Below are 27,829 nucleotides of genomic sequence, written 5' to 3' on the forward strand. Positions count from 1 at the left end.
ATGAGCCACCACTCCCAGCCTAAAGCCCGCTTCTTTTGAAACCTCAACCTGTTTCCAGATCAGTGATTCCCAAATTTCTTGTAACCACAACCTCTTCTCCTTATGTTTGGTTTAGATATTTTATGATATCCATCTTTTTCCCTACCCTATCAATTATTCTCCAGGGAGAAGAGTACAATATTTTTTGTTTTGTATGAAAAACAAGTAAAACTTTTTTTTTTTCAGTTTTGAGGAATTTTTGAGACCATGCAATACTCAGTGGTCTATTGGAGATGTCCTGAAGTGTTGCAAAAAAAGCAATCACTGCTTTGAATCTTGGAATAAGGTCATTTTAATCTCACTCACTATGTTTTTTCTTTATGTGTTTTGTGATAGAAAACACATAATATGAAATCTGCCCTCTTCACAAAGTTTTAAGTGTGCAGTACAGTGTTTCTTAATAAGACATTAACTATAAGCACATTGTTGTACAGCAGATCTCTAGAACTTTATACTCATTGAACAGCAACTCCTCATTTCTCACTTACCCTAGCCCCTGGATACCACCATTCTGTTTCTGCTTCTATAAGTTTAAATACTTTAGATACTTCATACAAATGGAATCATGTCATATTTGCCCTCCTGGGACTGGCTTATTTCTTTTAGCATAATGTCCTACAGGTACATCTGTGTTATGGCATATGACAAGTTGATCTCACTTATTATTTCTTAAAGTGTAAATACAAGAGTAACAAAAAAAAAAATCCCTTGTGTCTTCCATGGACTGCTTAAGGTTACAGATGCTCACAGTTAAGGCTTATGTTTTGGGGTCCCTGGGAGGATATAAGTTCCAGTTCTTTTTTGTATAATGATGAAAGTAACATAAAAGATTCTAGGACGGCAGGTACAAAGAGCATGTTAAGAACAGCCCTTGAAAATATATATTATCATTGCAGACATCTTCTTGGGGTCAAGTCATAATGTTCCCAAATAAATAACTGTCCATCCATGAGGACTTTGTTTATGTTATTGATACTTTGTTTTGGTTTTGGTTTTTTGCCCTAATTCTTGGAGAGAGGACTTTATGACTAAAAACAAATAAAAAAAAAAAAAAAAAAACCTTCCAAAAAGAGATTATGATTATTAATTAAGAAAGAACTCTAGCTGATGATGGAGAAAGTTCAAAGATGTTGTATTATTCTTTTTTTCTTCTTCTTCTTTTAAAACAATTAAGGCCAAGCACAGTGACTCACATCTGTAATCCCAGCATTTTGGGAGGCTGAGGCAGGTGAATCACTTGAGGTCAGGAGTTCAAAACCAGCCCTACCAACATGGTGAAACCCCGTCTCTACTAAAAATACAAAAATTCACTGGGTGTGGTGGCACATGCCTGTAATCCCAGCTACTCGGGAGGCTGAGGCAAGAGAATCACTTGAACCCAAGAGGCGGAGGTTGCAGTGAGCCGAGATCATACCATTGCACTCCAGCCTGGGCAACAGAGCAAGACTCCATCTCAAAAAAAAAACAAAACACTTAAAACTAAAGGAAAATATTGGTTGTTTGCTGTTACATAATAAATTAGTCTAAAACTTAGCAGCCTAAAACAATAATAAATATTTACTATCTCACACAGTTTCTGCGGATCAAAAACTTGAGAGTAGCTTAGTTTTGTGGTTCCGGGCTGGAGTGTCCCATGAGGCTGCAGTCAGTGTGTCAGCAGGGACTTTGTTCTGGCTTCGGATTGACTCACTCACATGGCTGTTGTCAGGAGGACCCAGTTCCTCATCACATGGACCTCTCCTTTGTGCTCTTTGAGCATCCTAACAGCATGGCACTGGCTTCACCCAGAGCAAGTGATCCCACAGAAAGCAAGAAAGAAGCTTCAGGCATGCACTGTCCCTCCCACTCTATTTTATTCAAATATGTCACCAGAGTAAGTCACTGAGTACAGACCACACTCCAGGGGAGCAGAATTAGCTCCACCTAAAAAGCAGAGGTGTGGGTTTGATAAAGGGATAGGAGACCCATGCCACCAGAAGGGTGGACGGGACCTTAGCCAGATACTCTAGTGATGCTCAGGGACAAAGAAAGAGAGAGTACACGGAGTCTGAGCACAAACTCACAGCTATGGTCCATGCTGGGGCTGGAGATGGGGGGAAGGAGCAAAGGAACACCTGGCCAGACCACCCTGAGAGTCCTCTGGGAGCCAGGACTGTGGAGCGGGGAGAGATAATGGAAACAAAGATGTGTTAGAGATTTCCTGAGGATGAGGCCAGGAGGCCGCCAGAGAAGTGAATGCAGGTAAAGACAGTGGCTTTGACCAGGGAGCAAGGGTGGATGCCCCAGGCCAGCCCAGGAGCTTGGTGCCACTGGAGGAAGTGTGTTATACCAATCAGAGCTGCTTTTGCTGCTGCTGAAATGGAACAGTGCCATCGAGCCGCCTTCTCCACTGGAGATGCTTCTTCAGCTCAGCAGGACGCTAGCTTGGAACTCAGAGTGCACGTTTTTGTGGATTGGGAGGAGGGCCGACACCTTGGCAGGATAGCCTCTGGAGCTGCCTTTTGAGGATGTTTACCTGTTGGCATTTGCAGTACTCCGCGCTTCAAGAGTGAGCCGCTTTCTCTTCTCGTCATGGAGTTAAATTCCCAGGATGTCATCTTCCTTTTCTTTAGAGCCTGTTTCCAAAACTCAACTTTAGTTTGCTTCCCAAATTGCCCTCCTAACCTCCATAGACTGAGTTTATTTGTCTTGATGGATGAATCAGAGTCTCAAACTCATCTCTTTTGCTCCAGCTCTCTTGGCAGAGAACACAGGAAGATGAGTTTTGCTTATGTGTGTGTTTGGGGAGGACTTTTTTTCCTTTGTTTTTCGGTCTCAGCCATAGTTTGTGGGCGAGCCAGCACCTGGGACCTTGACTGCCTCCAAGCGTGGGCCGAGGCCACATGAGGAGTTCTACCCAGTACCGTTTGTGATGCTCCCTAATTCCAGGATGGGCTGCAGTTTTCCAGATCCAAGGCTCATGGGAACTGGGGAAATTACTTTCCTGGAGCCAGCCTTATCTTATTTGTCCATGTTTCATTCATACAAATTGGAAATACTCCCACAGCTAAACTGCCTGCTGACCATCTGCCTAGGCAGTGGAGCTGTGGATGCTCAATGGCTTTCCTCAGCACTTTCCTAATCTCTTAGCTTCGCACTGTTTACGTGGTAGCCAACCGATTGAGAACAGATCATGTTTTTGCTGTGTTATTAATAAAGTGCAAGAAGTTGAATTCCTGTAATTCTAGTTCCTTTTCTGCCGTTATCTAGGAAAGAGCTTAGGCAAATATTTAGCCCCTGGGGCCTCTTATATAAGAGATTTGGTCAAGATGGATCTCAGGGCCCTTCTAAGTCTCAAGTTCATTGACTATACCATAATTTAGGAATATGAAAATATTAGTAGGAAAGGATTTATTTACCACAAGAGGAGAATCTCTATACTTTCTCTTGTCACCCAGCTCACTAGAAAGGATCTGTACCTTAACAAGAGATTTCCCTCTGCATTGTGGAATCAGCAGTTTCTTCATGTTGGGTAATAGAATCTAAGTTCATGTTTTTCTCTTAAAACCATACAAATGTTCTTAACATCTTTGTATACCTGAAGCTTATGCTTTGCTGATTGTTTCTTTTAAATCCATTTTCCCAATATAAAAATATTGCTTGTCAACACAGACTTGCACTTCTGCAGTTTTATTTGTTTGTTTGTTTTTCAGTCACTCAGGCTGGAGTGCAGTGGTGCAATGTCAGCTCACTGCAACCTCCTGAGGTGGGAAGATCACTGGGCTCAAGGGATCCTCCCACCTTAGTCCCCCAGGTAGCTGGGATCACAGGCACATGCCATCACACCCAGCAAAATTTTATTTTTTTGCTGTTTTTTTGGGGAGGGGTAGAGATGGGGTTTCACCATGTTGCCCAGGCTGCTCTGAAACTCCTAGGCTCAGGGGATCTGCCCATCTTGGCCTTCCAAAGTGCTGGGATTACAAGTGTGAGGCATCATGCCAGCCTGCAGTTTTCAATAGTTACTCTAAACGTCACTTGGGTTTCTCCCACTAAAAAATCTGACCACTTAACATCCAATTTTTAAATTTTATAAATTGACTAATAAAGGAATATTTTGCTACAGCATTAATCTTTATCTTTTATCTCCTGGGTTTTATCTAAGTTTTTAAATGAAATTGCTACTGTTTTATAGATATTTAACTTATGATCTATGTTAGCATAAGGGTAAAAATTGAGAATCAGCAATTCTGGTCATTTTATTGCTCTAGTTGAGTGGCTGAGTCAGAAACATAAAAAGGTCATACACAAACATTGACCTATTTGTACCTACGAACAGCTGAGGACCGATTTCTAAATAGGTCACAGTTAATCAAAATCTCTGCACTTTAATCTTTTCCAAATGCTAAACCATGCCCTTCTACAAACTGTGGAATAAAAGCAGTCATAGCTAGCTATGTCTAGCATAGTCCAGAGTCCCCTAAAAATCTTTTCAGTGATCCACAACAACAAAAGCCAGTTTCTTGGAATGGTTCATACACTTTTGTTATTTAAACCTTCATAGGAAAATACTAAACAGGGTGTATTTTGGTAGTGACATTGGTTCACTCAGCTACTCAGCAGTTTGTTGATTACCTGCTCAACACCAGGCGTTGGATCACAGGAAAGAACTAGAGAGAATAAATTGACTGGTCCTTAGCAGCACTGAGCCCACAATCTAATAGGGTATGCAGCAATTTCAATGCATTGTGAAAATGGGATGATAAGGGAGAGTCATGTAAGAACCAGGCCCGCATTCTAAGTTGGAGGGGTTGGATTCAGGAGTGAAGAGAGGTGAGGAAAGGTCAAGGGAGGTTTGTCAGACAAAAAGGAAACTAATCTGAGACACAAAGGATATCTAGGAGTTAACCGAGCAAAAGTATGGAGGGGTGGGAAATGGGGGAATATTCTAGAAAAAGCAATGGCACGTGCAAAGGCTAGGGGCTAGGGAGAGCAAGACATGCTTGAGGAGCCACAGGAAGTTCATTATGGCTGGAGCTCAGGGTTCAGGAGGAATGTGGCAAGAAATGAGGCTGGGGAAAGCTACTCAGAGTCAGATCTTATCTATTCTGGATTTTACAGTTTAGCAAATGTATTAATTCAGGACCATTATCTTCTTTCTGGCAGTTAGAAAGTTTTTCTCAAGAGGAAGATGTAAATCTAAAACATTTCAAATCCCAGAGAGAAAACATTTTCTCTAATATAAGGATTGCTGGACTCTACCCAGGAGTGTTTACCAAGTGTTAACATTGACTTTTAAAATCTTCCTAGGATTCCTGCCATACAAGGTAATTCTATGCATATGGCATCTTTTTAATGATTTGCAAGACAAAACACAAAGCATATTTTCAAATACTGATTTGCACATTAAACACTAACTGAAAACATTACAATCCAATAAAAAGGGCTGGGGTTCCCAGATCACTTTATTCTAAGATGTGGGTAGGACTTTAGCCATTTGACCACGATGGGGTTATCATGCACTGATTCTCACCTATTTGGGGTTGCAAGTCTACGCTACTTATCCAGAACCACTCAGATAACACCTCAGAAACATTTCAGACCAGGTGCAAATAGTAAGCCATGAAACCTGTTTATGATTCCAGCAATATGTGACCTTTTCTTCAAAATATATTAATGCTTTTACTTTCTTGTTTTTCTTTCTGTCTTGGTAGCTTGTAGACATAACTAATCTCCTTGGCTTGACATTGAAAACCTCTGTAATCTAGTCTGGCCTACAGTTCGTAAGATTCTGTTTTCTTCTCCACAAACACCTCATTCTCCAACAAAGCAAAATGAGACAGAACACTCCAGCAATACAGATTATGTAAAGAGGCACCATGGTAGCATGGGGGAGGCTTTGGGTTTGGACTCAGAAAACCTAAATTCATGTCCTGCCCACTCCATTTCCAGTCTGTGTGACCTCCACAAGACACTTAGCCTCACTGAACCTCAATTTCTTTATCTGCAAAATGACTGGCTTCTCTCACAAGATGGCCGGGAAAATCAAAATGAAGTAATGGAGGTAAAAACTTGCTGTGAGGCCAGGTGCTGTGGCTCATAGCTGTAATCTCAGCACTTTGGGAGGCTGAGGCGGGAGGATCAGTTGAGCCCAGAAGTTTGAGACCAGCCTGGCAACATAGCAAGACCCTATCTCGTTATTTTTTAAAAAGTAAAAATAAAAATAAAATTTCTCTGGGAGGTGTAAAGCCCATTATTAATGTAAAGTACAGCAGTCCACCCTCATCCATGGTTTTGCTTTCCAGTTTCAGTTATCTGCAGTCAGCCTTGGTCTGAAAATATTACATGGGAAATTCCAAAAACAAACACTTTCTGGTTTTAAATTCCACACAGTCCTGAGTAGCGTGAAGAAATCTCACCCCATCCAGCTCTGTCCATGCGAATTTTTTCCTTTGTGTAGGGTGTCCACACTGTCGACGCCACTCACTCATTACTCAGTCAGCAGCTGTCTCAGCTGTCAGATTGACTGTCATGGTATCCCAGTGCTTGTGTTCCAAGAAACCCTTGTTTTACTTAATAATGGCCCCAAAGCACAAAATTAATGAATGTGGTTTATTGTTATAGTTGTTCTATTTTATTATTAGTTGCTGTTGTTAATCTCTTACTGTGCCTAATGTACAAAATAGATTTTATCAGAGGTATGTATATATGGGAAAACACAGGGAAAAACATAATATTAATATATACTATTAATATATATTGTATAAGGTTCAGTACTATCCACAGTTTCAGGCATCCACTGGAGGTTGTAGAAAGTATCCCCTACAGGGATAAGGGTGGAGAACATACCCAAAAAGCAAGGATGAGGGAGGCATAAACAGCAGCTCCAAGGCCAATTTCGGGAGTACTGAGAACATTTTCTTCCTTGTGCCTATAAATAATGAGTTTCCTATTTTTATGTATGGTTGCTCTGAAGAGGCGCCAAATCTGAAATCCCCTGTTTTATGAGGAAATTATTTTCATTTACATAAACAAAAGAATAAAGTCTCCAAGGCCAGAACTGATGGTTGCTCTAGAAGGAATGCCATTGGAAGTTCTACAGTAAGCTCCAGGTTCACCTCACCCTTAGGATACTTTGCATCTAGTTTCTCCCAGTCCTTGTAAAGGCATTATGTCCTCACCTTTAAAATCCAGTCTACGGATGGGTGCACTGGCTCACACATGTAATCCCAACACTTTGGGAGGCCAATGCAGGGGAATCACTTGAGCCCAGGAGTTCGAGACCAGCCTGGGCAACACAGGGAGAGCCTGTCTCTATGGAAAAAAATTTTTAAACTTAGCCAGGTATGGTGGTATGTGCCTGTAGTCCCAGCTACTTGGAAGGCTGAGTTGGGAGGATCTCTTGAGCCCTAAAGGACGAAGTTGCAGTGAGCCATGATCGTACTACTGCCCTCCATCCTGGATAACAGAGTATGAGAGCCTGTCTCAAAAAAAGAAGAGAAATCTACCTTAGAAACCATGAAAAACTCCTTTCTGTGTCTCCCTGCACTGTTAGGGAACTAATAATTCAAGTAAAATAAAAAACAAAACTCAAAAAAAGAAAGCACCATTAATTAAAGAAAAATAATGACTGCCTAAAATTAGCCAAAGTGCCAGTGGATTTCTGATTTGAAAAATGCCAATAAGAGCAGAAAAGAGTATTTCCATGCCCCTGCGATCTCCTTCTGTGGGGTAACACGTCCCACATGCATTGGCATAGTTTTGCTTCACCTTGTTCCCATTTCTCACAGCTCACACCCAGCCGGATGGGCTCCTCTATCCCCTAGCCGGATAAGAGCAAGTGTGACTTGCCTTGCTAAATGGTCAATTCCTTATGCAAAGCTTTCCAGTTCTCACCAGGCAGGTCCTCCTCTCCTGTGATCAGAGAGGCATATCCATTTCCCTGATTTCAGAGCTGTGCTATTTGGCACTTCTGAGCCTCACTGAACAGTCTGATTCTTCCTGGCCCAGATTGTTTACTGCACCCACATCTAGCACCTTCTCAGTTCCTCTCAGCACTTGGAAAAATTGTCTTGTAGCTGAACTCAAACACACAGTAATACATATCCTAAGTACCCAAGACACACACACGAGAAGAACTAGCCCACACGGGGGTAAGAGAAGCATTCTGTTCCAGGTTCAGCCTTAGGGACGACACCAGAGAAAATACCAAAAATGGGAGAAGAAACACGAAGTCTTGCTAGGAAGCTGAGAGAAAATCTGAGAACACAGGGCCGGGCGCGGTGGCTCACGCCTGTAATCCCAGCACTTTGGGAGGCCGAGGCGGGCGGATCACGAGGTCAGGAGATCGAGACCATCCTGGCTAACACGGTGAAACCCCGTCTCTATCAAAAATACAAAAAATTAGCCGGGCGCGGTGGCGGGCGCCTGTAGTCCCAGCTACTCGGGAGGCTGAGGCAGGAGAATGGCGTGAACCCGGGAGGCGGAGCTTGCAGTGAGCTGAGATCTGGCCACTGCACTCCAGCCTGGGCCACAGAGCGAGACTCCGCCTCAGAAAAAAAAAAAAAGAAAGAAAGAAAATCTGAGAACTCTCAGCAAGGAGTGCATGAGCAAAGGATGGGGTAGATAACGGAGAACTTTTCAGTCTCCGGACATCACAAAAGGACTCAGAAAATGACCAGAGAGACCAAGCTGGAGAAGAGGAAAACACTGAGAAAGAGCAGGAGGAGCTCAGTTATGCGCGGCTGGCTAACGTCTGCGGCTGTCTGCCAGGGAGTCGCGGCGGCTGGGCTGTGACAATGGGAGTCCGGGGCCTGGAGGGTAAAAACATACACAAGTACAAACGCCAGATGCCCGCCAAGCAGCCATCACGCCCTGCGCTCTGCTCCACGGAATCCTGAAGGGGGCTATTCGCACACAGAGATCCCTTTCTTCATCCTCCGCCTTGCCCTCTTAAACCAAACCGAATGTCTTAACAGGGAGGCAATTGGATCAGCAATGAGCAAAAGGCGGCTCCCAAGTTCGAGGGATTTTGAATAAGACCCACGCACTCCAGACACAGAGCCCCATCTCCGCACAGCACAGTCAAGGGTAGGAATGAGGAAGGTAGAAGAGGGGCAGGATGCACATGGAAGACGACTGCCCTGTTTTATGGAAATGGAAAGCAGTCCAGAAGGAGAACTGCGATGACCCTGTCAAAGGAAGGGAAGTTAGACACTGCCCTCTGTCCACCCCCGCGCGATCGAAGTGGTGGTGATGCTGGTGTTATCAGGTGTCTGTACCCTTCATGCAGAACCCGCCCACTGCATATTCTCAATTCTCCATGAATACTGGCACCTCCCAAGTAGTACTTGGTCTCTCACTCCCCAAAAAGACCTAGGAACATAATTTCTTCTAATCTGTGCCCCTCTCCTCCTTTCTAACTTTCCACCTTCCTGTTTTCCTAATCATCTGAGTATCTCCTGCTCTAAAACCATGTTTTAATTAAGTGCTTCTACCTAGGGAGTTTTTTTTTTTTCTTTTTTTTTTTTTTAGATAGCTGTGCCAGACCCCACCCCCAAACCAATGAGAAATTAGGAGTGCAGCCCAGGAATGGACATTTTTTTCGGCACACCCAGATGGGTCCAGTGTGCAACCAGGATTGGCAACCACTGGATAAGATCCTGAAGGACAAAATCCTTCCTAGAGGCCAGTACCTGGTGGCTGAGGCTCTGCGTGTCTGCTGCCTATTTCTGCAGATGCCCCGCTATGAAATCTTTTCCAACCTGCATAGCCTTCTAGAGACTGAACAAACCTCTGTTTGGTAACTCCTGGTCTAAGAGGGTCACCCTATACTGCACTGTCGGACCCCACAGGCACTTTCCAGTGCTATCAGCCTGGCCTGAAGGATTTGCTGGGATTTCTAAAGTGTATATCTCTTCCTTGGGCAGAGTGGTGCTAAACACTTGTCTGGTTCTCAGGGAGCTGAAGAACTTTAGTCTTCTACTAAAGACCCAAGGTGTTAAGCTTCCTGGTCCTCCTTGGTTGTCAGAGTGTACAGGGAACAGCAGAATTGACCCCATTGTAGCGTCCTCCCAGGGAGTTCACGCCTCAGCCTTCAGCTTCGCAAAATGTTCTCAGGAGGAGGTTTAGCAAGTCCAACTCTCCTAAAGTAGAAGATCACTTGGGAATCTCTTACATTCTCTTCCCCAGAGGCACATCTATTTCATCTTGTTTATTTATTTATTTATTTATTTTTGAGACAGCCTTGCTCTGTCGCCAGGCTGGAGTGCTGTGGTGTGATCTCGGTGCACTGCAACCTCCGCCTCCCAGGTTCAAGCAATTCTTCTGCCTCAGCCTTCCAAGTAGCTGGGACTACAGGCATATGCCACCAAAATTAGCCTGGCTAATTTTTTGTATTTTTAGTAAAGACAGGTTTTCACCGTGTTAGCCAGGATAGTCTCGATCTTCTGACCTTGTGATCTGCCCGCCTCCGCCTCCCAAAGTGCTGGGATTATGGGCATGACACACCCCGTGCCCAGCCAAGCACATCTATTTCTAAGCAGACTGTACTTCTCGTTAGCACAGGGCCTATGGATAGAGACTAAGCTTTGAAGATGGGTGAGCCTCCCCTTACAGGTAGTTCAAGAAACCCTTCCTGATGTCTGAGGGTACCAGGCACTGGGTTAGTATGTAGGAGACTGAGAGCGGGCAGGGACTCCAAGATGAAGTGTCCTAGCCAGGCTTGGTGGCTTTCACCTATAGTCTCAGTCACTCAGGAGGCTGAGGCAGGAAGATGGCATGAGCTTCGACTTCTGGGAGTCCAAGACCAGCCTGGGCAACGTAACAAGATCCCATCCCAAAAAAAGAAGGAGAAATTTCCTAGGGAAACTCACCATCTAGGCTTCTAGGAATCCCAGAATCAGGTGTGACCATCCACATGGTTAGCAATAAGTTTCCTATGGAAACTTCCCAATCCAATTCAGTGCTTTCAGAATAGGAAATTGCTAGCAAAAACATTTAATACTTGTATTTAAGGTGAGTCATAGTCCAGACAGGACAGGCCCATGAGATGTGGAAAAAATGTGTTTCCAAGACTCTGTTAACATCACTAGGGAGTTTCCTCTCAGGAAGGCACTCTCTATAAAGTCAGTTCTTTCAGGTCCTCAAACCAATTCGAAACCTAGCCTGCTGATTCAACTTGTGTGGACCTCAGCCAGTCTGGTATTAGGATGATAGTGTAGGTATTCCAACTTCCTAGAGGAGCTCTGCTGAATAAGTTAGCTCATGCCCGGGCAATGTTGTTGACACAGCCCGTGTTACCTCATCCATCACATGGTTACCAGAGCGAGTTCACCATCTTGCACACCTGATCACGGTTTTAAGTCCTTCATGGATTTACTTCATGGCAGTAGCAGGGTCCCTTCAAGAATGACACCAGATCACATGTACCAGAACCACCATGGGCAAAAACCACAGCCTGGAGTCAGACTCTGTCAGTACCCCACTTTTTTTAGTGCTAGACCCATACAAGGAAGGGGACAAGAATAAGAAAACATCATCAAGGGCCAAGTGTGGTAGCTCATGCCTGTAATCCCAGCACTCTGGGAGTCCAAAGCGGGCAGATCACCTGAGGTCAGGAGTTCGAGATCAGCCTGGCCAATGGGGTGAAACCCCATTGCTGCTAAAATTACAAAAATTAGCCAGGTGTGGTGGCGTGTGCCTGTAGTCTCAGCTACTCGGGAGGCTGAGGCAGGAGAACTGCTTGAACCTGGGAGGTGGAGGCTGCTGTGAGCCGAGATTGCACCACTGCACTCCAGCCTGGGCGACAGAGTAAGACTTCATTTCAAAAAAAAAAAGAAAACATCATTAAATAAATGATTTGTTTGCAAGCAACCAACACTTTGCAAGAAGCAACTTTCTGTGCATGTTCCATGGTCAGTTCAAACTTATAGTGTTAATTGTGAGATATCATGAGATTGACAGTGATTGTAGTGAGACATCCGAGTACTGCGTCCACTTGAGAAAAATAGACTTAATGCTCCCTACAAAGATTCTCAGCGTCAAAGATTGGAGCCAAAATGAGGTGTCTTATTAATCCAGAGGTAACTAGCAATCAGCCAGGAAACTCAGCTCACAAGATCTGGGCACGCGGTCACCAGAGCTGCACAGTATTGAATGGTCTGCTCTTAGACAGACTGGCCCTGCAAATGCATGCCTGGAAGCTAAGCAAGGCCTTGCTATTCACCTACCTGCTTTACCTGGGGTGGGGTGGGGACAGGCCAGGTAGTCAGCAGCAAGCTGATGGAACTGCCTCTGGAGAAACTAGTGAGAGGGAGTGCCAAATCTGTCTTCCTTTCACCCAAAGGACCACACATAGCCTTCCCAGGGCTAAAATGTCGGCTAGATAGTGCTTGCCCTGGTACTTCTGGTCTCCCCACTGTGGTTCAGTGCCTCCTCATAGCCCAGGTGATACCTGAAATTCAGCAAATTTAAACCCAAGTCCACCCCTTCCCCTTCCTCAATCCAGCACCTTCCTCAGACCGACACCCCTGCTTCTGTTCATGATGCAGCAGCCTCCTGTAATGTTTGAGGCTCACAGCCTTTAAGTCATGCCCCTCTTCCCCACATCCAGTCACTTATTGGGTAGTGTTAGTTCTTCCTGAATAATCCCCCAAGTCTTCCCCTTTTCTCTCTCTTATTGCTGCGATCTTGAGTTAGAGCCTTAATCCCCACCATGTCCCATCCTGCTGCGGAGACCTCTAAAATCATCTTGGGAAATGCCACTTGAATCATGACACTCCCACTTTCAGAGACACATTGGAGGGTAAGGCCACCTCATCTGCCTTCTGCTGTGCCCTTCACCACACACGAATCCTCTTCCCGGGCCGGCCTGCACGCTCACTGTTCCGAGGCGGCCAGTGTTTTCCTGCCTCTCCTCAGGCAGGCCGCTGTCTTTCACCTTCCTTGATTAAAGTCTAATTTCTGCAATGAAAAGTAACAGCTCATACTTATTGAATGTTTACCCCATGCCAGGTAAACCTTCCTTTTGATGGTCTAATGACTGAGATCCTACCATTCCATTTCACAGATGAACAAAGCAGGGAAAGTGAAGTAACTCGTGCAATGTTGCATCACTCAGGAGTGGTAGAGCAGAATTCCTGATTCCAAGTCCACGTCCAAACTCACTATAGTCTATTACCTCCCAGCATTTTGTTCTTACTCTAACTGCGCTAAACCTCCCCAACACCTCCCCAGTAGATTATATTTAGAGAAGAGGAAGCAGTTCTTACACACTTTTGCCCTAGACGTGTTTGGCAGGGTCCCATTATTATAAACTATGGGTTCTTCATTCACACTAAAGTGGAAATGACTAACAGTAGCTTCCATAACCAGATGAATTTGCCTTAAACTAAAAGCTTGAGATTAAATCTGGCCTACGCTGCTTAAAGTGTCGTACTTTCTTCTCCTCCCCTGCTGTCCTCAGCCAGTACTCCTGAGACTGTGTGCTAGATTCCCATACCAGGGTTCAGCTGCTACATCATCCCGCCTCTGGAAGTTCCCTAAATGGCGTGCCTTGGCAGATGGCTCTGCTCTTTAATTAGCCATACAGTTACTGCTTCCCCTTATTTAATATCCGGAAGCTTCCACTTGTTTCATCCCCTTCCCCCTCTTGGCCATAGTGCCTTCCTACTATTCTTTCCCGTTTTGTACTTTTGTGTGGTCCTGTTCCCTTCAATGTGTTATCAGAATCTCATCTCAATCTAGGGATTTTTGCCAAGTTGTCTGAACTCTCTATCTCCATATGTGGTATCTGAGATCCTTCTTAAACCCTGATTTTCCCCTTATTTGGTATTAATGCACACACTATTTTCAGGACCCAGCATAAACAGTCAAGATGAGTGTTGTTTGCAAATCTGTCATAACTTGGAGAAGTCCCCATACTCAAATGTCTTAGCCGTGTTAGTATGTACTCAGTAAGAGGCCAAGCACAGTGGCTAACACCTGTAATCCCAGCACTTTGAGAGGCCGAGGAGGGAGGATCACTTGAAGCCAAGGGTTCGAGACCAGCCTGGGCAACAAAGCAAGACCCCGTCTCTACAAAAAAAAAAAAAAAAAATTATTTTTTAATTAGCCGGGCATGGTTGCACTTGCCTGTAGTCCTAGCTCCTTGGGAGGCTGAGGCAGAAGGATCCGTGAGACTAGGAGTTTGAAGTCTGCAGTGAGCTATGATCGTAGCACTATTGCACTCCTGCCTCAGTGACAGAGCAAGACTCTGTCTATAAAAACTTTTAAAAAGTCAGGCACGGTGGCTTATGCCTTTAATCCTAGCTCTTTGGGAGGCTGAGGCGGGTGGATCACGCGAGGTCAGGAGTTCGAGACCAGCCTGGCCAACATGGTGAAACCCCATCTCTACTAAAAGGCTGAGGTGGGCGGATCATGGGGTCAGGAGATCGAGACCACCCTGGCTAACACGGTGAAACCCTGTCTCTACTAAAAATACAAAAAAAAAAAAAAAATTAGCTAGGCGTGGTGGTGGGCGCCTGTAGTCCCAGCTACTCGGGAGGCTGAGGCAGGAGAATGGCCTGAACCCAGGAGGTCGAGCTTGCAGTGAGCCGAGATCACGCCACTGCACTGCAGCCTGAGTGACAGCGAGACTCCGTCAAAAAAATATATGTATATACATATATATATAAATCAGCCGGGTGTGGTGATGGGTGCCTGTAATCCCAGCCACTCAGGAGGCTGAGGCAGGAGAACCCACGGGGCAGAAGTTGCAGTGAGCCGAGATTACAGCACTTCACCCCAGCCTGGGCAAAAGGGCAAAACTCCATCTCAAAAAAATAAAACTTAAATAATAACAAATAATAAAATAAATGCTCAGTGAGAACCATAATGTGAATAGTATAACCCAGCATGATTTGGTGTGAGGATGATTGATAATCCTTTTCTTCCAGCAGACCTACCCATCTCAGTGGGATTTGCTTCAAGTGATGTATATTCAAATTAACTTGCATCTCCTGGTCATATACTAATTGGTTGGTGAGTGGTTAGTAGCCAAGAAACATTGCTTATGGCAAGAGAAAGTCAAGTGGAAGATTAAAGAAAATCATGATGAATAATCTACCAACTGATAAATAAGATAGCTATAACACCACTTTGGTGAGGTGTACGCTTTTGGCCATGTGTACACTGGTGCATTTTCAAGACAGCGGCTATCTTTTCACTTCTGTTTGGCTAATCATGTTATGTTGTTCTGAAGTTACTGCTGCCCTCTACCCACTTCATACAACCTGAGCTCTGTCTCCTTCCAATGAACATGAAGAACGTTTGATTCCGTGGTTCCTGGTTCAGTTCTGATTCCAACAGGATGCTGGCATCCTCAGTTAGGCCAGCTGAGGAAAGCATTAGAGAACAGTGATGCACTACGCCCTGTGGAACTTACTGAACCCAACAGGATTTTAGAGAAGAAATAAGGGGGAGCCTGAAGCTGTTAGGCTTCAAAAAATGTGAAAGAGAAATGAAACTTCAGCCTTAGAATGCCCAATAAAGTGTGATAAGAAATAAGAGGAGGGAAGATATTCCAAGTAGGCAAGACCATTAGCATAAGCAAAGGTGCTGAAAGGGGTAGTGAATATGTAATGCTAGGTGAGCAGGACTGCTGGGAGCAGAGAGAGAGTTTGGGTAGAAATGACATAGAAGAGTGAATTGGTAAAAATAGAAGAGATGATGGGGAAATGAGTAAAGCAAAGAAGCAACAAATATATAGTTCAATATGATATTGGAGGACAGAAATTGATTACTGGGGGAAATCTGACTTTTGACTATTTCCCAGGCTTAATTCAAGTATATTTAGCTTTCAAACATGACTGCTCCTAACATCTTCTACACAGCTCTTTCAGATGAAAAACATTGGCTAACTAGGTAAAGGCTGATACCTTTATAAGCTCTATTTTTTTAATCCCTGAGGAAGTGAACCATGTTATGAGTCACATACATTGTATTTAGGGTAGATGAGGAAATGTGTTGAACTGATCTGCAGAGAATGAGAGCTCCAGACCCAGGCAGTGGGACTTGAGAACTTCATAGATGCCAACGATGCCATATGACCCAGCTCCAGGACACATTCATGATAGGTTCACTTACTTCCAAACCCAAAGAGGATATTCTTAGACACTTCCTAGTTTCTTCATCTTGTAAAAGTGGTTAAGTGGCTTTTCCAAGGTATTTTGGCTATAAATTGTAGACGAGGATTCAGAGCCAAGTGTTCTGTCCCCAAGAATGCTTTTGCCTTTTTTTTTTTTAAATAGTAACATCATGAGGACATCTCAGGTCATGGCTGGGGAGTGCTTTGTGCTCTGTAAGAGACTAGGAAATTGTTCACATACTTCTTTAATATTGTTCCTGCTGTGCTTTTTATAGGATAAAATATTTTAACCCTGTCCTCACTACTAAGACTTTATATAAAATCAGCTGGAATGAATTGCTGGTCAAATTCAAAATTAATTTCATGTCAAAGTCTTTTCCTCATGATATTTGTGTGTTTTGTGAGAACTGCCCTTCTTAAACTCTTCTGAACAAACTCATAATACTCCAAATTTAAATCCATCCATCTATAAAACTACCTTTTCTATATCAGTAGTACTTTTTCAGAACATACCTATTTCTAGATTATAATCAAATATTCTTAAAATAATCTGGTAGTCTGTGAGTCTTTTGTCTAGAACTTAATTTAAAGTGGCAAAGGAGGTCACATGCGTTGGCTCACACCTGCAATCCCAGCACTTTGGGAGGCCAAGGCGGGTGGATCACGTGGTCAGGAGACTGAGACCATCCTGGCTAACATGGTCACCCCGTCTCTAGTAAAAATACAAGAAGTTAGCCGGACATGATGGTGGGTGCCTGTAGTCCCAGCTACTTGGGAGGCTGAGGCAGGAGAACGGCGCGAACCTGGGAGGCAGAGCTTGCAGTGAGCCAAGATTGCACTACTGCACTCCAGCCTGGGCGACAGAGCAAGACTCCGTCTCAAAAAAAAACGGTGAGAGGACAAAGGAGAAGCCAGGCATGGTGGTTCACACCTGTAATCCCAGCACTTTGAGAGGTCAAGGCAGGTGGATTGCCTGAGCTCAGAAGTCCAAGACCAGCCTGGCCAGCATGGCAAGACCCCATACTACAAAAAATACAAAAATTAGCCAGGTGTGGTGGTACACACCTGCAGTCCTAGCTACTTGGGAGGCTGAGGTTGGAGGATTGTTTGGGTCCAGGAGATTGAGGCTGCAGTGAGCCATGTCTGTGCCACTATGCTCCAGTCTGAGTGAAAGAGAAGACCCTGTCTCTAAAAAGAAAAAATGTGGCAAAGGAAGAGTATGCAGACTTAGGTGGAGATTCTGCAGGAGACGTCTAAGTACTTTTAAGGTGATCTGATTCATTAAATTGAATTTTAGTTTACTTTATTTTTAATGTTTATTTTTTATTTGCGTAAATTTATGGAGTACAAATGTAATTTTGTTCCAAGGATATATTTCATAGTAGTGAATTTTTGTTTTGTTCCAAACTTAGAACTTTTGTCTTCCTTGCTATAACTTCCTTTAGGATCTGGCTATCTTTCTTCATTTTTTCTTTCTTCTCCTTCTCCTTCACCTCCTCTGTATTAATCTGTTCTCATGCTGCTAATAAATACATACCCGAGACTGAGGAACTTATAAGAAAAAGAGGTTTAATGGGCTCACAGCTCCACGTGGCTGGGGAGGCCTCACAATCATGGTGGAAGGCAAAGGAGGAGTAAAGACACATCTTACATGGCAGCAAGCAAGAGAGCATGTGCAGGGGAATTGCCCTTTATAAAACCATCAGATCTCATGAGACTTAGTCACTATTATGAGAACAGCACAGGAAAAACCTGTCCTCATGATTCAATTACCTTCCACCAGGTCCCATCTCCCACCCCCATGACATGTGGGAATTATGGGAGCTACACTTCAAGATTTGGGTGGGGACACAGTCAAACCATATCATCCTCCCTCCCTTCTTTCTTCTTCTTCTTTCCCTTCATGGAATGATCAAAAAGAAGAGACCCTCTAAGGAATGATCAAAAAGAAGAGACGCTCTAAGGTTACTGAGCAACAGTTATAAAAAAATAGGCAAGGCAAGAAAATGAATTTAGAGGGTTGAGAAGGATCTAAAGAGATTGAATGAGAATTAATTGAGTGTGTAAGGTAAAAGGAAAATGGGGTAGCCTGGTTTGTGTACAGTCATCTGGATAGAAAAATGTGGGTAGTCCACCTTGGGTGGATATCTCTTTACATCAGACAACACTGAAGACAGCTTGGTTGCTTTCTGGAGTTGCCGAGAGTGGGTACAGGGCAGAGGGAGGCAGTGCACAGTCATTTATTCTGTGAACAGGATGTTTGCTACACAGATGTTTGAGCAGCCTGAAGCTCTTAATGGAACAAGGGCAAGGATAAGTAAATAATTGGACCTATCCTGATGTTTGTCCCTATACATTTCAGAATTCTGTGACCTGTTTTAAATGGAATCCAAACACTGAGTATGAGTTAGATGATAGTGTTGTTATTACCCTTGGCCTGGCCTTGAGGAGCGATTTTGAGCTTTCTGTATGAGAAAATTAGCTCAGAGTGACCTGAAAATTTCTTTATTCTTAAAAACATAAATAAATTCCAGATCTGCCTTGACCTTCTTGGAAGAAAGGCAGAGTGGAAAGAGTTAGAAGTTATTTGGTACAGAGTCATTGAGTAGAGTGCTCTCCTGAGGTAGAACAGAACTGTCAGGAATTGCAATTCAAGATGATTGTTGGCAGTGAAATTGCTTCTCAGTGGAAAATGTGGGATGATGGTTCTTGAGAGTCGGGGAGGAGAGTGCAGCATTGTTGAGGCTGGCATCGTATCCACCGAAAACATTTTCAGCATCTCTTCTCTTCTATACAAGACTTGTCCTCTTGGTGTCCCTGTGGGTCACTATTAAGTCGCTTGCTCATTCTGTCTCACTATGTATCTTCATTTACGTTTCGCTAAAACTTCTGTAATTTGCTTTTATCAAGAGTTTTTCAGCCAGGTGCAGTGGCTCACACCTGTAATCCCAGCACTTTAGGAGACCAAGGTGGGCGGATCACCTGAGGTCAGGGGTTCAAGACCAGCCTGGCCAACATGGCAAAACCCCATCTCTACTAAAAATACAAAAATTAGCCAGGCATGGTGGCGGGCACCTGTAATTCCCACTACTTGGGAGGCTGAGGCAGGAGGATCACTTGAACCCAGGAGGCGGAGGTTGCAGTGAGCCAAGATCACACCATTGTACCCTGGGCAACAAGAGCAAAACTCCATCTCAAAAAAAAAAAAAAAAGAATGTTTCCATTCCCTATGCATATTCTGGGGGGAATTTCCAGACCAGATAAGTGGTAAAGAACCAATCATAGCTTAGTAAATAGGAATCCTTCTGGGTATCAGCTCTGAACAAAGTACTGGGAAGAGTGTTGAATCCCTACAGATTTTTGCAACACAGGAAGTCAGGTGGAGGCCAACCTGCCTCCACCTACTCTAAGAGGTCTGTTGGTCACTTGAATATTACACTAACAATTTATTGATGTGACTTTCTTTTGCAAGAGATTGTATCTCAAACCAAAAGGCGGTTCTTGTAGGTTAGTACTTTCCAGTTTACATATTGTTTGTTAAACTTTTCATTGTGTTAGTAAACCCAGCATTTGTTCAAGGATATTTGAAATAGCCAAGGGTTTTTGTAAGTGTTGTGCAGCAAACTAATCCTAACAGCCCCTCCTCTGCCCTTCCATTCCATCACCCCAACAGGAGTCAGTGAATATTACAGATTTTTGTAGTATGGAAGTCTTGTAGAATTCTAGGCATAGCCTGGTGGCAGGATTGGCAAAATCATTTACATTCTTAGAATAATCCAAATGTTGACTCAGCCCATTTACCTAAGGTATTCCAAGCACTGGGAGAGGAGAAAGAGGAACCCGTGCTAAGATTTGTCCTAATATTGAATCCCCTGAAGATGGCTGTCATTCAAAGTATTCCTGGGTTCAGGTATTTTTAAAGAATTCGTGGCTGGGCACTGTTGCTAACACCTGTAATCCCAGCACTTTGGGAGGCCGAAGTAAGAGGATTGCTTGAGCCCAGGAGTTTGAGACCAGCCTGGTCAACATAGCAAGACTCTGTCTCTACAAAAATAAAAATAAAAAAAGAATCCTTGCTTGTCCTAGAGTGTTTTGCTTCTTGGAATAGTAAGAGAATTGGGGGAAAACAGATATATCATATCTGCCCTCTATTTAGTGCTTCAATTTTAGTGCAAATAATTTCTAAATTATGCCATAGTTATTGGTGCAGAGATAGACACATAGACCAGTGGAAAAAAATAGAGAGTCCAGAAATAGACCCACACATATGCAGTGGGTCTTGTAGATTTCCACAAAGGCATTATTATGATTCATTGGGAAAAAGAAGGTCTTTTCAACAAATGGTGCTGAAGTAATTGGATGTCCTTTTAGGGGAGGAAAAATGAACCTTGACCTCTGCCTCATAGCACACACAAAAATTAATTCAAGATGGAGCAAAAACTTAAATGTGAAAGGTAAAACCATAAAGCTTGTAGAAAAAAACAGGAGATCTTCATAGCCTTGGGATAGGCAAAAATTTTCTTAAACAGGACACAGAAAGCACTAACCATAGAAAAGAAAACTTGATAAATTGGACTATACTAAAACTAAGAACATCTGTTTTTAAATCCCATGGGAAAAATCCATAGCATGTCTTCAAGATCTCTGGCAGAAAATCAGTCTGGAAGCCGTCCGTTAGCCCTCCAGAATCTGCCCCCTGCCTGAGACTGATGACCCTGCTACCTGTACTGGCAATAGGGAGATGAACACGGTTCAAGTAAGTAGGTTTTGGCAGGGTTGAGGCCCTCAGATCCTCACAATAAAATTGTCTTGCATTCCTTGTGTGATTTGGATATGTGAGAAGCAGCTTTGTTCCCGAGCTCCCCCCAGATCTCTGAACACTGGTGTGTTCTTCTCAGAACAATCCTTTGAGATCCCCTGAGCTTTGAAGTTCTCCTGCCAAGTCTGTGTGTGGGAAGGAGAACAGAGCAGCGTGAGGGCCGTCAGAGAGGTGGGCGAAGGCAGTTCAAAGCACAGCCAGATCCGGCTCTGTGGTGTCCAAGCCCTTGGGGTCCCAGAGCCCTAGAGGAAGCCTGGGATAGGGTGAGGCCCAGCCCTTTTCAGGGTGCTGTATTGCTGCATCCAGACTAGGAAATGTCTGAGACAGAGCCAGAAACATAAATACTGCACCACTGTGCTCACCACATTCATGTTTGCAGCAGAAGAGCCAAGCCCCCTGGCCAGGATATATGCCTCCTATTCAGACCTATGGTTTGGAGGGAAGGAAGCACAAAATGTATTTAGAGCTTTCCAAACTTTGATTGTTTGGCACATTCCTACAAAGGGAAAAAATAAAAATATCCCATGAGATTTAAAAAAAAAAAATCAGCTTCTAATGCTTTAGATGAGTGGGAAAATCTTGCACACTGGGGTCATTTCCTTTCTGTTTCAAGAAATTAATATTGTGCTGGAAATAGCCTGTTGCAAAAGGAGAGACTTCATGTCCTTTGAATACTGATTATGCCAGAAAACTTTCCAGCCCTAAAGGGGAGGTTGTCCCTTTCCCAGGACTCTGATGCAAGATGACCCTGCAGTTTGCTACTTTGCTAGGATAGGAGACCCAAGTCCACAGAGATTTAACATTCGGAAGGGGTCATTAATTTATTCATTCAAGAAACCATGCTGAGCATGGAATAGGGGCCAGGTTCGGTTCTGGAGTCTCACACCGCCCCACATGAGGAACGCAGGCTGCCAGCTCCGTGACCGTCCTCTGCAGACAGTCCCGAGTCTTTCTGAAGGCCCCTGGTGGCTGAACCCTGGCATTTAGAATTAGCAGAAGTGATATACTAATTACCAGTAAATAAAAAGTAGGTGTGCACTTCTCCCCTGCAGATGCCGGGAAACCAGGCCATCAGCGGACAGGCGCAGTCAGCAGCACCCGCTCTCTGGGTATCTGTTAGCTTCCATAGTGTTGTGTTTCAGAGCCGAACCAGAAATCACCCAGGGGGGTTACTTGCATCAGCTCCGGAAAATGCGTAAAGGAGTGAAGTCCTGAGGCTTTCCCATAATGTCTTATTTAGGCATCAGTCTCCCTCAGTTGATTAGAGCAGGAATCAGCAAATTTCTTAATAAAAGGCCAGTGACAGTGAATATTTTTAGGCCATGCAGTCTCAGCCACAACTGCTCTGGCAGCCAGAGACAGCAGGAAACAAATAAGTGTGGCTGTGTTCCAACAGAACTTTATTTTATGGACATTTCCTTACAATTTTCACACTTTGTGAAATATCCATCTTTTAATTTTTTTTTCAACCATTTAAAAATGCAGGCCGGGCACAGTGGCTCAGGGCTGTAATCCCAACGCTTTGGGAGGCCGAGGCGGGAGGATCGCTTGAGCTCAGGGGTTCAAGACCAGCCTGGCCAACATGGCAAAACCCTGTTTCTACTGAAAATACAAAAATTAGCTGGGCATGCACGTGTAGTCCCAGCTACTTGGGAGGCTGAGGCATGGGAATCGCTTGAGCTTGAACCTGGGAGGTGGAGGTTGCCGTGAGCCAAGATCATGCCACTGCACTCCAGCCTGAGCAACAGACTGAGATCCTGTCTCAAAAAAATAAAATTTTTCTTAATTAAAAAAAATAAAAATGCAAACACCATTCTTAGCTCACAGGCCATGCAAAAACAGATGGCAGGCCAGATTGGCCCGCAGGCCATAGTTAGCTGACCCAGGACCAGAGAGTCCCACCACTTTCACAGCAAAAAGGATGCACATGGTTTGTGTTGACTCTGAGTAGGGGCCTTCTCCAAAGGGTGCCATGATACAGAAGGTGGTAGGTGTGTTCCCTAATTGTGGGAATGGAAGAGCATCACTCTGGCGTCTCTCAGTGGTCCCATACCTGCTGACTCTGTTTAGGCAGTGGCTTGAGGGTGCCCCCCACTTGCCAATGCCTCCTGCTAGGGACCTGCACAGAGAACCCTGGGAAAGGGCCCTCTCCTTGGGGACCCCGGTCACACCCAGTAGATCAGTCACTCTTCTTCCTTCTTACCAGCTGCCTCACCTGACCACACTGGGAGAAGGACCCTTGTACCACCCTCCTCAACAGCCAGGCCTCTTCTGTTCAAAGGTGCCTTCTGGCAAGGCATGGTGGCTCACACCTATAATCCCAGCATTTGGGGAGGCTGAGGCAGGAGAATTACTTGAAGCCAGGAATTCAGGACCAGCCTGAGCAACATAGCAAGACCCTGTCTCTACAAAACAAAATTAAAAATGAACTGGCATGGTAGTGCATGCCTATAGTCCCAGCTACTCCAGAGGTTGAGGTGGGAGGATCGTTGGAGACCAGGAGTTTGAGGCTGCAGTGAACTGTGAACAAGCCACTGCACTCCAGCCTGGGTGGAAGAACGAGATTCTGTCACAAAAAATAATAATAATAAAATTATATAGAGCGGTGGCTCAAGCCTGTAATCCCAGCACTTTGGGAGGCCGAGGCAGGCGGATCACAAGGTCAGGAGATCGAGACCATCCTGGCTAACACTGTGAAACCCCGTCTCTACTAAAAAAATACAAAAAACTAGCCGGGTGTGGTGGCGGGCGCCTGTAGCCCCAGCTACTCGGGAGGCTGAGGCAGGAGAGTGGCGTGAACCCGGCGGGGCGGAGCTTGCAGTGAGCCGAGATCGCGCCACTGCACTCCAGCCTGGGGCACAGAGCAAGACTCCGTCTCAAAAAATAAGTAAATAAATAATAAAAATAAAGATGTCCCTTGCAATCCCCTAAGGCACACAGCACTCCTTTTCTTCCCTGTCTCATCACCCGTTTCAACCTTAGATCCTGAGCTTCTTGAGGCAGAGACTTCCATCTTGTCTGGGTGCTCAGCACATTTTCAAATATTCTCTTAGGTTTTTTTTTCTCCGTTACCCACGGAGCGGTTGCTTGTTGCCTTTCCAACCAAAATAGAAATAGCAGTAAACAAAAGAAGAAAAACACTGAACATTTTGGAACTAAAATTTTATTATTACTGGAAAAGTCCCAGATAATAAAAAACAGCTGGTAAATTAGCACTCATTTAAGCATGGTCTGGGGAAGAAGAAAATTTTAATAACAAATTTTTCTTCCTAATTGTTTTTGTTTGATTAGATTTATGCATTCCCAAAGTGGACCTTAAAATCATGCTGGTGGCAGGAGGAAGCCAGTGTAGTCTTTGAAATTTGCTTCAGATAATCCACCAAGGGGACGGCTTCATAAACACAATTATTATTTTCTCCCTAAGATGCTGACTCATGTGAAGGGCGATTTAAAAGATGGCTTTGGCTTTGTGCCCTCTCCTGCAGGTCCTTCCATAGTGACGCCCCCCAAGGACATCTGGAATGTCACTGGTGCCCAGGTGTACTTGAGCTGTGAGGTCATCGGAATCCCAACTCCTGTCCTCATCTGGAACAAGGTCAGTGGCACAGACTTCAAGAAGACGTCCTAGGCTGACAAGCATCTCTTGCACTGCACAATGATGGTAAAACGTTAAAGCCTTAGCATGCTTTGTTGACTGCAGATGCTCCAAGGTGAAACCTTAGGGCAGTCATACAGGCACCTCCTCTGGATTCATGGGACAAAAACCAGTCCCTGCCATGCTTTAATTAGCAGCATCCTAGAAACTGAGAAACTGGAAGAACAATAATGCTGAACACCTGAACCCACCTTCGGGGTGTGTGTGCACCTGTGGTGTGTGTATGTGTGTGCATAGGTGAGTGTGAGTGAACTGTGTGTGTCTGTGTGTGCGCCCTCAGTGGAGACAATATAGCATATGGGTTAAAAGTGTATGTTTCTCTCTTTCTGTCCCAAAATACCACCTCCAAGCCCCCACCAAGCTGTTTGTGATGTCATCAGTCTCCTCCTTTAAGACTGAACATTTAGCTGATACTTTAGATCCTGTCTGCTTGGAGGCATTATAATTATTTTACTGGGAGGCTCGACTAAGAAGGTAAAAGGACACGAAGCCCTGTAGCCTTCTCCTGTGAGCATGGATTATTTTTTTCAGATTCCCTAAGTGCTGGGAGATGGATGAGTACATTTTAAGAGCACTTGGAAGTAGGGTAGAAGGAGTGAGGTGGGATCTATTCTTCTAAGTACCAAGGCTGTAGAACCACAAGTTAGGGACAAAGGAGACCACTCCAGAACAGAGCATTAAAAAGGAACAAGAGGAGGAATATCAAAGAAAAAAATTTCTCCTTTCTGAATTTTGCTAAATGGTGGCCCCAAGTGGAAAAAGCACGATATTCTTTTAATAAATCAGTTTTGAAATGACTTCCCAAATGGAAAAAAAGAAAAAAAAAAGTGTGAGGCTGAGTGCAGTAGCACATGCCTGTAATCCCAGCACTTTGGGAGGCTGAAGCAGGAGGATCACTCGAGTCCCGGAGTTTGAGACCAGCCTGACCAACACAGTGAGACTTCGTTCTTACAAATAATTTTTTTTAATTAGCTGGGCATGGTGAGGTGTGCCTGTGGTCCCAGCTACTCAGGACACTATGGTGGAAAAACCCCTTGCGCCAGGAGATCGAGGCTGCAGTGAGCTGTGATTGTCCCACTGCACCCTAGCCTGTCTCAAAAGAAACGAAAGAAAAGGAAAAGAAAAAGGAGAGTGTGAATTCCTTAGCCAGGTTGGCTGGGTTCTCTGCAAGCCAGGGTTACTCAGCCTCAGCACTATTGACATTTGGGGCCGGATAATTCTTTGTTGTGAGGGCTGCCCATGCTCTGGAAGATGTTTAGCAACACCCCCACCTCTAACCACTGTATAATGGTAGCATCCTCCATCCCCCTTGTCTTGAGAATTAAAAGCATCTTCAGACATTGCCACATGTCCCCTAAGGGTGTGGGGCTGGGGAATTGCCCTGGACTGAAAACCACTGCTGTTAGCCTCAGCTCCCTTTTCTACATTATTAAAGTAGCATGTAATTATCATAAAGATTAAATAAAGCAATGCAGGTAAAAATCACTTGATACATAGTTAGCACCCAGTAGACATTAGCTACTGTTCCTGGAAATTTTTCCCTTCCAGTGGCATTATCTTGTATAATTATCTTCATATTTGAAGAACAACATCTTCTCAGCATTTATGGTATGGAGGAGGGAAAACGCTTACTTGCCATCAACTAATACTTCGCAATTATACCATACAGTTAGGTTTTTGCCTTTTTTTTTTTTTTTTTTTTTTTTTTTTGAGATGGAGTTTCACTCTTGTTGCCTGGGCTAGAGTACAATGGCATGATGTCGGCTTACTGCAACCTCCACCTTCCAGGTTCAAGTGATTCTCCTGCCTCAGCCTCCCAAGTAGTTGGGATTACAGGAGCCTGCCACCACGCCTAACTTTGTGTTTTTAGTACAGACAGGGTTTCTCCATGTTGGTCAGGCTGGTCTCGAACTCCTGACCTCAGGTGATCCGCCTGCCTCAGCCTCCCAAAGTGCTGGGATTACAGCACCTAGTCATTTTTGTCCTTTTTATACATTTTGAATTGCTTAGCCTCACAACTGTCCTACGAAGAATTAAAAAAAAAAAAATCAAACTCATGCTACCAAAAAAGAAACTTGGTTTAAGTAAAAGGGCATAACCAGACATCCCTTTTTAGCTACCCTACTTCTCCAGCAAGCTCTAAGGTGGATGATGGTCTCCCTTGACTATTTCGTTTGCACATTGTGTGACCGGAGGAGCAACTTCTAGAACTCCAGGAGGACTGTGGCTCCCGCAGTCGGAGCTCTTTCTGTTGCAAGTTCTACCAGCCCATCTGAAATTAACCTAGGCAAAACAAAAAACAGGAGTGGGGTCCAGCCTCAAGGGCCCCTGCATGCGGGTACACACGCCATGAGAACTCTAACTCTTGACTCTTTGCTCTCAATATACTAGTCTCATTTTCTCCTGCTTCAGAAAGCTTCCTGTGCAGTGGGAGATGTCAACTCCACTCACATTTTTATCACAGCTTAAAGACCCCAGAGGAAAGAAAGGGTTTCCCTTCTCCCTGCTGCTTTGTGAAAATCCCACTGAAGGGCTCAAGCCCAGGTCGGGTCACCTGCTAACCTCTGGCTCCCCCATGCGGCCAGAGGGATGCGGCCACTGACATTGGCACCAGCGTGAATCCCCCTGGTTTGTGTAAAATCTGGCAACAGATACCAGAAAATGCCTGAGGTGGGGGTGATGGCAGAGTCAACACTACTATACCATCCTCTACAGTGAAGCTTCTCTTAAAGGAGCAATAAAATTTCACCCCAATCAATTATGTTCTTAAGAGGAAGGTGGAGCAAGAGCAATTAAGAGCAGAAATGCAGTCCGTGGATGATTTCCCCTCCATCCTTACTGTAAGAACTGCAGGCGTTCCTCACTGCTAATTTGGAGATTGCTGGTTTGCTCAGGGTGTGGGGAGGTGGAGAAATAATGTTCCAAGGAATACTCATGAAAAATTCCATTGCAGTTCTCTACAGTTTCCTAGGGATACTTACACAATGAGAAGCGAGGGTCACCCAAGTGTCCTGGGGCATGTGACCTTATTGACAAATCTTGGCAAAAAATAATTTCTTCACTCCTTGCTCTACCCAATCCCAGCTAAAGTATTCACATACCAGAGGAATACGTCTGCCTCGGGAATCTTTTCCCTTTTAGGACTGTACAGGACAGATCCCAATAGGCCTCACTGAGGGCTTGTCCTCAGGGCTATTCAAAAACACCACGGCAG

General features: G+C 44.4%; 1 protein-coding gene across 1 annotated transcript in view; it reads left to right on the forward strand.

The window, feature by feature from the left end:
* The window catches only part of IGFBP7 (insulin like growth factor binding protein 7), a 77,391-nt gene that overhangs the window by 43,097 nt on the left and 6,465 nt on the right, over positions 1-27,829 (forward strand). Inside the window, exon 2 of the mRNA XM_007998604.3 lies at positions 24,446-24,555. Coding sequence (XP_007996795.3) covers positions 24,446-24,555 — 110 coding nt within the window. The remainder of the gene's footprint in view (positions 1-24,445; positions 24,556-27,829) is intronic.

This window comes from Chlorocebus sabaeus, chromosome 7, assembly GCF_047675955.1.
Source record: "Chlorocebus sabaeus isolate Y175 chromosome 7, mChlSab1.0.hap1, whole genome shotgun sequence".
Lineage (NCBI taxonomy): Eukaryota > Metazoa > Chordata > Mammalia > Primates > Cercopithecidae > Chlorocebus > Chlorocebus sabaeus.